The sequence below is a fragment of the Hipposideros armiger genome, unplaced genomic scaffold, assembly GCF_001890085.2.
Source record: "Hipposideros armiger isolate ML-2016 unplaced genomic scaffold, ASM189008v1 scaffold_59, whole genome shotgun sequence".
Lineage (NCBI taxonomy): Eukaryota > Metazoa > Chordata > Mammalia > Chiroptera > Hipposideridae > Hipposideros > Hipposideros armiger.
Window position 1 is genome coordinate 596576 of NW_017731409.1, and position 15572 is coordinate 612147.

Consider the following 15572-nt stretch of genomic DNA (forward strand, 5'->3'; position numbering starts at 1 on the left):
GGCAACCAATGGCAGTGATGTTTGTGCGGATCCTCCTGAGGACTGGCACTACTGAGGGTAAGACTGGTGGTTGGCAGATGACCCTAAAATGTTTTCCCACCTGACACCGTGTCAGAGAAACACATCCTGTTACCCCCAGAGCAAGTTTAAGTGTGGCCTGATGTTTTTATCCCAAAGTACTCTGTATATCTCTCTGTTCACACCTTTACCACTCCCGTACTGTCAGCCCCTCCTAGGCAATGACCTCTTCATCTCTACGGCCTCTGCTCAAGCTGCCGTCTTCCCCACAAGACAAAAATATTTCTTACATGGTCTCGAGGTACAGTATGCTTTATCCCCCTAAATTCTCTCTTCCTAAGAGATGCAGAGAGCTCCTCCCCACCTCCACCCCTGCCAAATATAGAGATTACAAGTCATTCTGCTGCTTAAAATTGTTAAGGCACTTCCTGTTGCTCTTAGAATGAATTGTCCCAACCTGGCTCACGAGGGGCTCCACAACCTAGCCCCTGCCCCCTCCCTCAGCCCTGCCACGCAGCAGCACTAGACTCCTTTTGGTTTCGCAAACTGGATGTGCTTTCTTCCGCCTTTGCACCCAAACACGCAGTGTCCTGTCCCTTCACATCTCAGCTTGCATGCCACTTTGTCCAAAAGGAGCTTTCTGACTGCCCGCGCCCCCCTGTACTTCCCCATCATAACCGTCACTGCATACCGTCGCAGCTGTCTGCCTTCCCAGCACACTAGAGACCCGGGCGGGCCCCCAGCACATGGTCTGCTCACTGCCGAGTCCCAGCTTGAGCACAGCGGTTGGCACACTGAGAGCACTTAAAAAAAGAAATCTATTTCCACTTATGTTTGTGGTCTCTCTTCCTGGTAGCATAGACCACCTCCTTGTCTCCTGTCTTCCATCTGTTGCCAGGCACTTCTCTCCCCAGAGCTAGTACTTCATCCCTTTGTGAGCTCCTACCCACATACACTCTTTTCAATCTAGGGTTTCTACAAAAACTTTATGGAAGGATCGCATCTCTCACAACTGCCTCATTAAGAACTTTTTTTATTATTTAGAAATGCAGTTATATACATAGAACAATTAAAATTAAATTAAACTTTGTACAAATATTAAAATACTATCTTCACACCCACTGCAATGTACAGGATACCAAAAAAATATATATATATATCAAATAAAATAAGCAAACCCAAACTGATCGAGTGACATCCTGCAGAGTCAATGATGCATATGTCGTTATAAATCATTATATAGGAGTACCATTCTGCAAAAATTCCATAGTGGTGTGGTAAGAAGCCAGGGCAGGGGGCGGTGGGCAGCCACGCAACCTGCATCCATCTCTCCTCCCTGCTTGGCAATCCAAGTGCTTTGCCCCTGCACCCCACCCCAGAAAACTTTGCTGGCTCGACCTTGGGGTTTTCGTTAAAATTCTTCTAGGTTTTCAACTGGAGATTGAGTTGTTTCCCAGCAAAGTTGAGCCTGCTGCCTTTCCCTCTGCAGGGAACCAGCTCTTGTACCACTCAATCCACACATCTGCCAAGCAAAGTCCTCTCTGAGCCCTCTGGGCACCAGTAATGACTGTCTCTATGCGGTGAGCCAGGAGCCCCAGTAGGCCCCAGCAGAGAAGCTCCTAGCCTGTCCTCATCTGGAGTTCAGCTGGAAAGCCTGTATACCACTTCCCTTCTGGGCCCTTTATTCTCTTTAAGGAGGAAGAAAAAGAGGCAAGGATGAAGAAATATTTGCAGCATATTCCATTCTTGATGTAAGGATGTAACCTAGGAATGGAAGTGATATTGTTATGTGGGAAGCAAGTGGTCTGAGAGCTCAGCTGAGACTGGGAGGGGAAAGGCTGAGTGCTATTGATCCCTGTGTCACCACTTAGGAGGCAGGAAGAGTATAACTTTGTCTGTCTTGCCATCCAGCTTCTCCACAGAACTTTAAAGCAGGGGTGAGGGGTGGGGAGAGCAAGATGAATAGGGAAGATAACATTAATTCCAGTTGTTTGCAAATGGAGTTAGTAGAATGCATACTGAAATGCCTTATACAACCAAAGACTCACAAAGTGGCCAAGATTCAGCTCATTTCACAGTTTACACTGAGCGAAAGGGGATCACAGCACACAAAACTCAGAAATGGCGAATGATAGAGCCTATGTGCTAAACTGAGGCATTGAAAGGGGTGGAAATTTTGTGATTTTTCACCATATTCTGGCCCTTGTAAGTCGCTGGAATGTGACTACAAGTTGCCAGGACATAAAACCTGTACGGAGTCAGCTCAAGTGTGGGAAAAAAAAAAAAAAACCCTTTTAAAAAGTCCTTTGGTGCCGCCCTCCTCCTGGACAAGCCCTCTGCTGGCTCCCCTGGAGGTGAGCCCGGGAAAGCCAGGCTATGGACAGTTTTCCACCTGCTCCAGGCTCCTCCGGCAGCCTCCTTCCTAACAGCCCGCCACCTGACATCGGCCTGTCTCTCAGCCAGGCCCCACCTCAAAGCAGCTGTGAAGTCCCTAATCCCTTGCGAGGGACAAAGCCCAGAAGCCCCAGAAACGGCAGCACATGGCTGATGGCTAAGAACCTGCTTGGGGGGCGGGGGAAAGAAGGAACAGCTGTCGTGGGTGTCAGCAGCAATCAGGCCTGCCCTTGCACCCACAGGCCCAGGGCCTGGGGGAGGTGGGCCTCCTCAAAGCCAGTGACAGGTGGGGTGGGGGAAGGGAGGTTCCCATTTACCATGACTTCTTTCTTTCCCACCAGGTACACAAGTCTGGGCTTGTGACCCCAGGATGGTATTAATGGCTGGCTGGCTGGCTGGCTGGCGAGGGGGAAGAAAACTTCAGAAGGAAGGCTTTTCATTTTTGTCAAGGCTCAAGCTGGTAACCTATGTGGCTGAATAAACCTAAAACAAAAAGTGCAGTCTCTTAGAGAAAAAAAACCAAACCCAGAGTAATGGTATAAAAAGGGTAAGATCTTCTATTGTAAAAAACATTCTAGGCTAGAATTCAGATTTTGGAAGGTTGGAAATAAAAGCTGCAGGATTAGCAGTGACTTTGGATCCCCCACCATTTGCTCCTGCTTTTCTTTTGCAGGAAGACAAGGGTACCCCTGTGGGGAAGGAGAGCCCATGCATGGTGAGGCAGCTGGGATGCTAGGGACCCACCCCCCAGATGGGCCCAGGGCCAGCAATGGCTGGCAGGCACTCTCTGGAAATGGCCTCTTCTGAGGCCAAGGACAGCTCCCTGGTACACTTCATCTCCTTCAGAGGCCTCTGTGTTCTAGTTCTGGCACCTGCGACAACCTGTTCCCTATCTGGCCACGCCGGCCTGGGCTCCTGGGTGGGGAAGAGGAGCGAGGTGGGAGTGGCCAACAGGCACGGCAGGCACTGCCCTTACCCTGAGGAAGGAAGACTGCAAGTGGCGGCAAGAGGCCAGGACTGAGCGGGCAGTAAAGTGCGCGTGTGAGTGAAAGCAGGCGGCCGCGAGAAGGCCATCCCCTCATCTCTGAGGCCACCGCTCCTGGACCTACCCTGTACGTCAGGGGCTGAAAAGACACTGGGCTCTTGATTTTAACACCCCACACAGAGACTGAGGGAGGAGCAGAGGTGCAGCACGAGGTCAGCTTTGGAATTTCCCAGCCCCAATGCTTCAAAAACAGGGATTAGTTAATGCCACATCTTTGAAGATGGCAGCAACCTGGCTGAGCTCTGCCACCCCAGCCTTGTCAGCATAAGACACGGCTGAGGGGGAGGCCCCCGGCAGAAGCATCTGGAGCACTGAGCCCACTCCTCCCACACCAGGGCCCAGAGCCAGGCTGCTCTGTTGGCAACCATTCACCCACCGCAGGCCAGCAAGGTGGGAGTGTGTGAGGGCGGTCTCTCAGCCCCTCCCCCAGGGCCAGGGAAGACCAGGGAGTCGTTTGTCAGCTGTGACAGGAGCAGGGGATGGCAGGGGAGGCCAGAAGTAGGAAAAGCAGCAGTGCAGCAAGCAGCAGGATGCTTCCTGGGAACAGTTACTAAGGCACGTGACTGTGGTGAGGAGGACCCTCAGGGTGGGGCTGGAGCTGCCTGCAGCTGCCTGGGGACTCCGTCTGTGGCTCTCAGGTTCCCCTCCATCACCACGAACCCAGAACAGGGCAACCTGCCCCAACTGCCAGTGACCAGATGGGCATTCCGTGGCATCTCAGGGCTGATTCACCTTGGGCCTCTGTGGGCAGCAAGAAAGCAGGAACTGCCCAGGATAACACCCAGGAGGCAGCATGCAGCGTCCCTTATACTCCAGGGAAAGAGGAAAAACAGGCGAGGAAGGTCAATGCTGGAGTAGGAGGTGAGTACTTGCATATGAGGAAGACAGTCATTATCAGCCACCTTACTGCCCTCCTTTGGGGTCTTCTGGATGTTTTCTGGAAACTCAACTCAGCAGCGGCCAGGAGCCGCACCTCTGAGCTAGACAGCCAAGTGCTAGGACAGCTTTGGTAGGATTTCCCACATCCTCCATCCTCAGCCAGGGAAATGTGCCACCAGTGTCAACCAGGGGCAGGCCCAGGGACTCAAACTCTTGCCCCAATTAGAGCCACTCTTGTCTCCACAGCGCTCACTCTTGGATCTGCTTCTGCGAAGGGCAGCGGTGCCAGCCCTCAAAGAAAACAGGCCAGCCCCAGGCCCAGCCCCTTCTGTGGCAGGGGGCAGCAGTGCGACCACTAAGGCTTGTAGACAGCAACAAGCCTGCGTGCAGGGAAACTGGACGGGGTTGCGGGGAAGGCACAAGTAAACACAGCGGCTCTCAGGCCCATGTGGGCTGGTGGGGGCTGCTGCCAAAGAGCTGGCTGGAGGAGACCCAGAGGGCTCAGGGGAAGGAAGGGTTCAATCCAGCACATTCAAATACATCCCCGACACAGATGGGAAGGCTGGGCCAGGCAAAAAGCCAGCTCCTCCAGCTGTCCAGCAGGCAGATGGTGAGAATCTTCCTTGAGTTTCCAGAGAGGTGGGTCTGCAGGCCTCAGAGATCCACAGATCCACAGGTGGCAGCTCAGGTATCCGGGTAGGGCGGCTGGAGCACAGGGTGCTCAAACCCACAGGGAGAGAAGAAAGGGCAGAGAGGGCCATTGCAGAGGAGAGGCCAGTGGCAGCCCTCACGCTTCTTTCAACAGTGGGATATCTGCAGGAAGAGAAGGAAAGCACACTGGTTACCCCATGTGGGTCTCTCTACAGCACACCCGATCCCACTGCAGGGGCCCTCATGCAGCCCCTAGTTTAAAGAAATAAAATGCACTACTCATACACTTCTAGGTTGTTTAAATCCCTTGCCTCTTTTTTAGGCCTTTCTCACTCATCTCTCCCTCCGCCTACATGGTAAAATCAGAATATTCAATCTGGTATTCAAACCCCTTCTGCTCCCACAATTTGAACCTCTTCTCTGCCTAACTACTAGTGGAGCTGCTTCTCTTTCTGTCCTTAATCTCCCCCTCTAAGACTACAGAGCCTTGCTTAAGTCCTACCACCTCCTTAAAGCCATCCCCCAGCTGTATGATAGTGAATAAATGATTCCCCTCCCGGGGTCTCAGTCTCCTGATGCCTCAAGGTCCTGACTTCCTACAGAACTGTCAATCCCAGACAGCTAAGGCATGGCCTGCAATGAACACAATAGTCTATGTGTTTTGTTTTCTGAGCCTTTCATTCTGACACAGACCCCACAATTCTTGATTCCATTATTTCTTGAGTATAGTGCCCATCTTCCCAGCTGACTGACAACCCATGCAAGCAGAGAGCATGTTTCATGTTTCTGTGTATTACCCCTGCAACCTAATTTGGCACCAGGCACAAGCTGGGCTCTTGAAAATGCTTGTTTGATACATGAAAATAGCAAGGAGGAGAAGGAGGAAGAGCAGGCACCATCTTGGCTCCTCAGGAAGCATAAGGGCTGAGATTTGCACTAGGACATCTGTCAACATGTGTGGACACACAATATGTGTGCAGTTGGATACACAGTATGTGTGGCTGGCTGCCCATGGAGTCCGTGGCTTCTACCTTTAAACCTGGGTCAACTACTTAGTGGCCCTTCCTAGCTCTATATCCTACCAAGAAAAAAGAAGGCATATTGTTGATAATCAGGCAACTCCATAAAATGATCTGCATTTAAGAATTTCTAGCTTCTTTACCTTCAGATGTTCTAAACCTTAGGCACTTACCCAGCAGTCCCTGGAAGCATACATTTTTCTCTAAGGCTAGTTTAGGGAGACTTTGTAAGTGTAGAAGTCCTCACTATCAAAAAAGATACATCTAAGTTTTGTCTGCATCCTAAACCATACTGGGATTTCATGTAAAGGTATTTTTTAAAGTGACAGAGTCAATCCCCACATTCAACTCTCCAAGCTCCAGTAAAGGCCAGAGGTGTCAGGAGGTGGCAAGTTCATTCTATGGCTGGTTTGTTGCCACAAAGGACCTGGAGTCATCTGGGGGGCAGCATGGCATCGTAGGATTATAAACTCAGGCTTTGGAGCCAGATCTACCTGGTTTCAAATCCCAGCTCAGCCACTTACCTACAGGCAAGTGACTTACCCTCTTGGAGCCTCAGTTTCCCATCTGTAAAATGAGGATATAATACCTATTTCTCAGGACCAATGTGAGGTTTAATTGAGAAAGTGCAAGAAAACCAACCAACATAGGACCTGACATTCTCCTACTTAAAATGAAGTGGCTGAATGCTCTAGAAAAGAATCAGGCTTCAGTTTTTTCTGTAATATGACCCCATTATCTCCTTGTCATTCCTGTCCTTTCGGGAACAATTATAAAAAAAATTATAACAAGATGACAAACCCCCACCCCCAACCAGCTGTCTACCCTTTGATTTAGCACAGCCATGTGGCCATGAATAATTTTGGCGACTCCAAACTATTTAAATTCACAGATAACAGTGAAAGTCTCCCTATACAGAGCCCCAAAAACTACCTAGAGCTGAGGGTGAAATCCTATTTTGCAGGCTAATGCCCCAGGTATTATCTTTCTTTGCCACTCCCCAGCACACCCCTCCCTAATACACCAATTATTAGAGGCTCACAGTCCTTCCTCACTCCTAGTGAGGACCCGGAGCTGCTAGCAATTCATGATCAGTGCAGACCACCTACCATCTGTGTAGTCCTCTGATGTGAGGGATAAAAGGCTTTGTATGTCACTGCTCTCTGAATCTGGGGCTTCTTTGTGCGCCAGTTGGCTGTTCCCTGTGCCGGCCACCCAGGAAGAGGTGGTTGCCTGATGCACCATCACAGTCTCTGAGCCCCGAGAGCCCCAATCTTCACATAGTCCAGACTGGCCCGGGGCCTCCTCCTCTCCACCTGCAGAGGAACAGGCCCCCTGGTCCTGTAGCTGCTGCTCTCTCGGCCCGTTCCTCCCACTAGGCCCAGACTCTTCTGACAGCACAATCTGCACTCTGGGGTCAGCGGGCGGCACACAGTGACCAGAACTGCCGTACACAGCCTCCTCATATGATGGTAGTGCAACCTGGACTCCATCTACCATGATGGAGACCTGGTCCCCAGATACCCCGTGGTCACGCCTGCATGGGAGGAAAAAAAGACAAAGGAAGAATTAAAATACACACACAAATAAATGCTGTAACACTAAAAATACCAATCAGTTTTGAGCACTTACTATATGCCAGACACAGCACCGAGTGCTTCATATACTTTATCACACTGAATCCTCACCTGAGCCCTTTCACATAGAGATTCACCAAAAATGCAGATGAGGCTCAGAGAAGTTAAATAACTTGCTCACAGTCACATAGCTGGTGAGGGAGGAAGTTGGGATTTGAATCCAGTTCCACTTGCTTCCAGAGACTGTACAAAACTAGGAATCTAGAGACCTGGGAATAAAGCCATTCATTCGGCACAGGCAGGCTAAGAAAGCGAGAGGATGCGGGTGCACACACCTGTGAGCTGACTAAAACCATCACCTGTATACTCTAAATGGCTACACTGAATGGCCTGCGAATTGTATCTCCACACAGCTATTTTTAAGAAAGGAGAGGAGAGAGAAGCACTGTGGTCTGGAAACGGGATACTGGACTCCCAACTCAGAAGAATTTGGTTCTTCTGACTCTGTCACTTTGCATGCCTTTTTAAATTATTTTTTAACTTTCTAAAGTTTAAAAAATATTATATGTGAATTGTAACACAAATATAGAAAATAACACACAGAAAAATGTGTAACTCACTGATTTATTGCCACACTGATTTAAGGTCACACTGTATAACCCATACCTCGGTCAGAAAGAGAACCCTGCCAGCACCCAGACTCCCTGTCCTGTCCCAGCCGCTTCCCACTTCATTACGAGAAGTAATGGGTATCCTAACATTCATGAAAATCACTCCTTTGTTTTTTAATAGTTTACTGCATACACATGAATCCTCCAACACTATAGTTTTGCATATTTCTGATCTTTCTATCAATGGGTATCCAGTAAATTTGTGTGTATATATGTGTATGTGTCTGGCTTCTTTTACTCAACACTATGTTTGAGGTTTATTCATGTAGACACCTTTCTGGGGATCACCTGTTATGTGCATACACTTTTCTATTAATCCGAACCATTTTGAAAGTAAGTTGGGGAGAAATTATTGAATACACACCTCCCAAGAACTTCTTTCCTATGTAACTACAGCATCACGACACCCAGAAATTGAACACTGGTATAATACTGTAACACAAATTTCCCCAACTAGCCACAAATATATCCTTTTCAGGTGTTGTTCGTTTTTATCCAGGACTCAATTAAGGATCATGTACTGCATTTAGTTGTCCTGTCTCATCTCCTTTAATCCAGAAGAGTCCCCTACAGCTTTTCTTTCATGACAATGACATTTTTTATATACTGCAGGCCAGTTGTCTCCTAGAACGTCCCACCATCTGGACTTGTCTAATTGCTTCCTTGGGACTAGACGCAGGCCGATTTTTGCCTAGAACACTGCAGAGGCACTGTGTCCTCCTCAGTGCATCTCAATAGTAGACGTCTGGTCTAGCAGACGTCTTGTATTGCTAGACTGTTGTTAGCTCTCAGTTTCCTCATCTGCATTTGGGGAGATAAAACCTGTGCTACCCAATTCAAATAGCATGCACACTGTGAAGATGACAGAAGTGGCACTCATGAAAGTATCAGAGGTTTCTGGAAGGAAGGGGAACTTTGACGGCAAGGTGGCATAGAAAGCAGTGTGTATTCTGGCATGTGCTTAATTTTGGTTATTCAAAATAAATTTTTCTTTTTGTTTAAAAAGTAGTACATGTACACAGTACAAAATTTAAATGGGGCTACAATGAAAACCAAATATCTCTTCCACTCAAGTCAGGTAAAATCAGCCAGACTAACTAGTGAACTACAAGGGGGAAAACTCCCTAATTTGAGTGAAATGCCAGAAAGATCAGCTTAAGTCTATGTGGAAATAGCTGATTCTCTCAAGTAAATGGTCCTTTCCAAGTCCTCTTTATTCTATTAATTACTCAACAACCTTAAAAGTAGCTGCTAACCTCTCCCCCAAACAAAACAAAATAAAAAGAAAAGTCACACATAGTACACGAAGATTAAACTGAGTCTGGTCCTTGTGTATAAATTCCAAACTAGGAACATTTTATTTAGCGCACTTTAGTCTGTTCCTTGTGCCTGTGACTGACAACAGTGACTGATGAAGGGCTGTGAATGAACAGAAACTGTTCCAGTTAGAGGGAAGGAGGAACTGCCAGGCAACCCACTCAGTTGGTCTGGGGTGGGGCCTAAAAATTTGCATTCTTAAAAGTTCCCAGGTGATGCTGATTGCTGGAACCACACTTTGAAAACCACTGATGTAGGGGAAATGACATGGTTTTGGAGTTGGGACACATAGGGTTCAAATCTCAGCTCTGTCATCATCTAGAGGGATGACCTTGAGAGAATGACTTAACCTCTCTGTGCCTCAGTTTCCTTATCTGCAATGTTCCTGTGAGGATTAAGATAATGTATGCAAAGCAACAAGCATAGTGCCCAGCATATCCAGGAGTTTACACATGGCAGGGCCCTCCCCTTTCTTTGGGCACCCACAGACCAGAGGCTGGCAGACATACCAGCAACCCTCTGCCAAAGGCCAGCCCTCACTGCAATGCCCGTCACCCACTGCAGCTGGGCTCACCTGCTGTGATGGAAAGACTTCAGCTTTGGCTGCAGCAGCACGAACAGCACCACAAGGAGAAGAATGAGCGCCACGGAGCTGGCAGTGGAAGCCACTATGGACAGCGTGGGGACCCCGAGTGACGTGTTGGTGCCTTTGTCTACAGAAACAAGCCATTATCAGAGGTGATTTGTATCCAGACACACAAAACATTGAGCGCCACAGCTGATCTTATCAAAGGCCCTTTGCATGGTTCCATGCAGAGACATGCCGTAGCTCGGGCCATTTTAGGAGTAACAGTACAGAGCAGCTTATACAAACAAGCAAAGGGGCCACTTCCCTAATCCTGTTCCTGAATCTAATATTCCCCTCGCTATGGGCCTTTGAGGGCCATCTGACACCTAAACTCACTAATGTAGACAGCTTACCTTTATAAACCACTTCTGATCCTGTCCTCAGCAGCCATTAAAAGGACACATCATTCCACCATTTTAGGTCCACCCATCTTTTTCCTCATGTGGCAGGAAAATTGGTAAGAACTGGGCTGTAATCACCCGCTGCTCTAAGATCCTGGGCTCTGGTTGTAACTCTCAGGCTGGTCCCCTCCCTTCTCTGGGGTGTCATGGCCTTGGAGCCCGAGTGTGAAGCATAAAGACGGCTGCATGACACACACACTTTCCTGCAGGCAGCTGACTTTTCTGTCATGCATGACAGGAAGAGCCAGGAGTGGGGAGAGGTCTTCTGTCAGGCTGGACTGCAGCTCCATAACAAAACAGTCCGTTATCATTCAAGAAAAAAATAATATAAAAGAGACACTACAGAAGGTGTTGGCATTATGCTCATGTGTTATCTAGGTAAACAAGAGATTCTGAGCATCAAAGGACCTTACATAGCAGAACAGATGCCTCAGTAAAGCCACCGAGCCCCTCAGTGGCTCAGCTGAATCACAGCGGGACATGCACCAGAAACCCCAAACGTCTTTCACAAAGACATGAAATTCCAAAGGAAGGGAGACTTCAGGGCATCAAAAGGGCTATACTACCCCACAGCACAGGATGTTCCGGAGAAAGTGGGCGCCACTTCCCGTGAGTTAAAAGAAAAGCAGAACTCCTTTCTCATCTGCCAAACTGACCTTCGTTGAGATGGCAGCTAATCTCCATGGCTGGTTTCCATTCGCCATTCTTACATGTCAGGTATTTGTAATCGCCCTTCAACATGTAGCCTTCAGCACATAGGTACTCGATGACGCTGCCCGAGTTCAGGGGGTCTCTGCAGGGCCGAGGGTGGCAGACATAGCCACCATTCTCTGGCTCCGGTGGCAGGGAACACACTGCAAAGACAAAGAGGGTGGTGAGGTTCTCCAGTGGGAGTGCTTTCAGTGATGCCGAAGGGGACAGTTCCAAAGGGCTCAACAAGAAACACAAGAGGAGCAGAGCCGATCAGTCCCTTGGAAAGGCTGTTGGTCAAGCCCTGGAAATTCAGGTTGCCACTGAGAGAGGGAAGTGCGCTGGCAACAAGGGAAGTCTGGCTGCTTGCAAAATTTCCCCTTCCGCTCCCCACTGTTCCTTAAGAGGGCTGCATCCACAATTGAATGGCAGACTGACAAAGTCCCAAACTTAGAGAGATCTAGCACATAATATGGTTTTAATAACACCTAATGAAACACACAATGAATCAGTGAAAGGTGGTAAAATACTCTTAACTTGTGGGGAAAATGTTAGCCTTGTTTCCAATATCAATACCAGAAAGGACTCCACTGTGTAATAAAAATGCACCGTCTCGGCCGCAGAAGGGATTTCTGATGGATTTGCGGGGAGGACCTTCCATTTCCAGACTAGTCACTGGCATTGCTTGTCTCCAGCCCATAGTAAATCCCACATTTTTCATTCAGGTAGGGCTGTCTAGTTTTAAAAGCACCTTCACTTCCTATCTTATGTATTTGTCTGACAACTCCATGAGGTAGTTATCATTGACGCCCCTCTGAGGATGACAAAACTGAGGCCCACAAAAATTAAATGACTTTTAGCTATGCATAAGGCAGAGTAACTGGCAGGCCTGGGAGCAGAGTCAAGTCTGGTTTTAATATCTGTGCTCTTAACACCAGCAGACACTGCTTCTACCCCATGAGCTAATGAAATGTGTGTATCAAGGTTACCTCCCATTCAAACAGGTCAGTTAGGGCCATGGCAAGCGGTGTGGATAAGTTGCAGAAATGGGAAATCAGAGGAACTGGAAGGTCTGAGCAGCTCTAGGGAGGAGAAGGGTGACCTCTGGTTTCATGGCCTGCCCTTCTGACCCTGGACAGACACTGCAGAATTGAAGTCCCCAGGCTGTGGACTATGGGGTGTATGTACTTAGCCAAAATAGGAGGGGCACAGTGTAGACACTAAGGGATCATTGTCTGGAAAGCTAAGCTGGGACAGAAGACACGCTGGCAGGACAGCCAGAAACCCACTAACTTGAACTTTCCATAGCCTCACTAACACAAGAAAGATAAAAGTTTCCAAAGGACATTCGATTTGGCTGACAAATGCCCTGCCTCCATCCTGAATACCACAAGGACATCAGTATGAGAATAGGAACTGCGGGTTTCTTTTTTTCACTTCCTCTAACAGACCTGGAGTCACTGTCTATCCCAGATAGGTGCTCTCCTGTTCAGAGGCCCACCCACCATTCTCTCACTCAGCGGTATCTCACTAAATACCACTTCCCTTCAACCTACAAACTGTTATTAAGCAAGCTGACTGCTGGCCAGGCTGGGGGTGGATAACAAGTCTAAAAGGAGACAATGGCTCCTGCCCTCCAGCTGCTTATCACTAAGAGAGAAAAGACTCCATTTTTTAACAAAACAAAGCTGGGGTATAGGTGACACAGGGATCCCGAGAAGTCTGAGCAGCGGCTCTGAAACTAGCAGATGAGCCCAAATAAGTCTCCTCAGTCCCCTCTAGAGAAACACTTTTTCCAGCCGGTTCCCACACCACCCACCTCGCCCAAGTCTTCAACAGAAGGGAGACAGACACAAACATGCATTCTGGAGCCTATTTAAGCTTCAGCCAAGTAGTTCAAAGAGCTGGCCAGCTGAATTTCCAAAGAAACCTCAGCAAACTGTTTCACCCTTTATACTTTCCCTCTTTTGTTCAGGGCAACAAACCTGCCACAGATCCCCCTGGCTCTCCTACTATGTCTAATTGGTTCATTTCCTCCGCATAATTAATGCCGAGCACCCCAGGGCAGCTCCTGAAAGCAGGCAGGACCCACACACTGTCCAGTGTGCTGGGAAAGATGGTCTCAGGGGAAGAGCTGCTCCTGCTTTGCTGGGAATTTCTGCCCATAAAGCCCACATCTTCACAGAATCTTTGAGCAGGACCCTGAAGGTCACTAGCACTCATTTTATAAAAAAAAGTGAGGTCTACAAAGAAGTAACTTGCAATTCAATTTCATTTCAATTCAACTAATATTTATTGATTACTGTGTAGGGGTCATTGTGCCATGCTCTGAAAAAGGATAAAAAGATAAACACTTCAGGTACTTGTAGCCAAATAGGGATATAACAAATAAGTGCACACATATATTTTAAGTCATTTTCTTTCTGGCTCCTGGGTTTTGTGTCTTGTTTAAGGACACTTTCCTTACTCTGGGGTTATACTCTCTATTATTTTCTTATAGCGTTTTACAGATTGGATCTTTGTTATGTATATAATACTTTCACAGAAAAAAAACCCCACAGGAAGTATATACACCTGGTATAAAATTAAAAAACTAAGAAGGGTGTACAGTCAAAAGTAAGCCCTTCTCCTGTGCCCTAGTTACTCAGTTCCTTTCTTTAAAGGCACTGTACCAGTTTCTTCTGTATTTTTCCAAAGATATTCTACATATAGATTTATTCTAATACATGTAAAGAATGTGATTGGTGCTATAAAAGAGGGAGCTCAAAGCAGGAGAGATCATATCTTGTGTGGGGGACATGAGGAAAGGCCCATGGAGGAAGCAGCATTTCAAACGGGACTTGATGTCCTCCGGAAAGGAGGTGGTAGTCTGAAGCAAATACACCGAATAGGAAAGAGTAGGTTAAGTCCAAGGTAGTGGCCCAGGTTAGCTTGGTTGCATAATATAACAAAGAAAAATTGCTCCCCCTCCAAACATGTAAAGAGCAATGAAACCACCTTGTAGAGGGCCTTGACTGCAACAAGGGGTGTTCCCACTATAGCCAAATGGCAAGCGGGGCCTCTGAAGGGTCTCCAGAAGGGCAGGATTACAAGAGAAGCTAAATTTGATATAAGATGGACCAGAGGTACAGCAACCCTAGTATGGTAAAATCATACTGGACAAAAGTTCTTTTATGTTGACCTATGAAGGTCACACAAAGGAAACAAAAGTATATAAGGTCCAGCATCGTAAAGAGGCTGCCCCTGGTCCAAGGAAAAAAAATGAGGAGGACTTAGAAGAAAAAAAAAAAAAAGGCAAGGTCATTTTAAGACACCAAGAACACAAGAAAAAAATACAGCCCTCTTGCCCAGTCAAAGAGAAGAGTGGGAGAGTCTTGGCAGAGGGTGGGTGTTGGAGAGGACCCTCTCAATGACGCACCAGGCTAGCGGGAAAGATCAGGACGAGCAAATCAATCACCCAGTGGCTTCCCGAAGCCAGTGTTCTGGGCAAGAGGCTGACTTAATCTGAGCATCAGGCTTGCTCTCTGACAACCCCAGGTCCGCACAGGGAGTTTCAAGCTCTGTTCTTGACCTCAAGAAGACAATAAACTCATCTCATTTGGCAAAGCTATGTAATTTTAAAAAGAGAGGGAGAAAGCCAGAAGATAGAAATTTTACAGAAAAAAAAAATCAATTCTCCTTTGCTTCCTTCTCTGCTTTCCATTATCTCTTTCAGCCACTTAGGCTTCCAGCGAGCACAGGAAGCAGTGAGGTAATTCTTCAGGGGCCCAGCAGAGTGCCTGGCGCACAGTAGTCATTCAGTGACAGACCATCCAGCCAGCTGGTGACAGTGCAGATGGAGGAGAAGCAAAATGATCTGGCTGATACTTCCACCGCGGCGTCACCACAGCCTAAAACCCTCAGTGGAAACCAGCAAGAACCCTCAGTCAGCTCTTCAAATGTTTTTTGCATTTGTTGTTTTGGGGACTAGCTTTTTAGGAAGTCGCAGCAAATTAAAACAAAACAAACTTTCATTAAGAGTCCATAAAAAGCAAATCAAAACAAGCTCTAGGAAAGGCCCCAGGGTCACAGTGTTCAGTTTAACAAACTGAATAAATACTTGATCCCCTTGAAAAACGAGGCATGGGGAGTAGGGCATGTGAAGATCAGCTTGAGGAAAGGAAGCAGATGTTTAAATTCCTAGTGCATTTTTTTTAAAGATTTTTATTGGGGAATTGGGGGGATGGGAACAGTGCTGGGGAATTGGGGGAAGGGGAACAGACAAGTTGCTGTCCTTTTGTTC

At 47.7% G+C, this 15572-nt stretch overlaps 1 protein-coding gene across 2 annotated transcripts in view; it reads right to left on the reverse strand.

The window, feature by feature from the left end:
• Positions 1–1040: 1040 nt before the first annotated feature.
• Positions 1041–15572, reverse strand: part of SUSD6 (sushi domain containing 6) — a 97882-nt gene continuing 83350 nt past the window's right edge. For both annotated transcript variants that reach the window (XM_019641370.1, XM_019641371.1), the window contains exons 3-6: positions 11257–11454; positions 10146–10284; positions 7116–7543; positions 1041–5149 (exon numbers count right to left, since the gene is read on the reverse strand). In XM_019641370.1, coding sequence (XP_019496915.1) covers positions 5124–5149; positions 7116–7543; positions 10146–10284; positions 11257–11454 — 791 coding nt within the window. In that variant the 3' untranslated portion in view covers positions 1041–5123. The remainder of the gene's footprint in view (positions 5150–7115; positions 7544–10145; positions 10285–11256; positions 11455–15572) is intronic.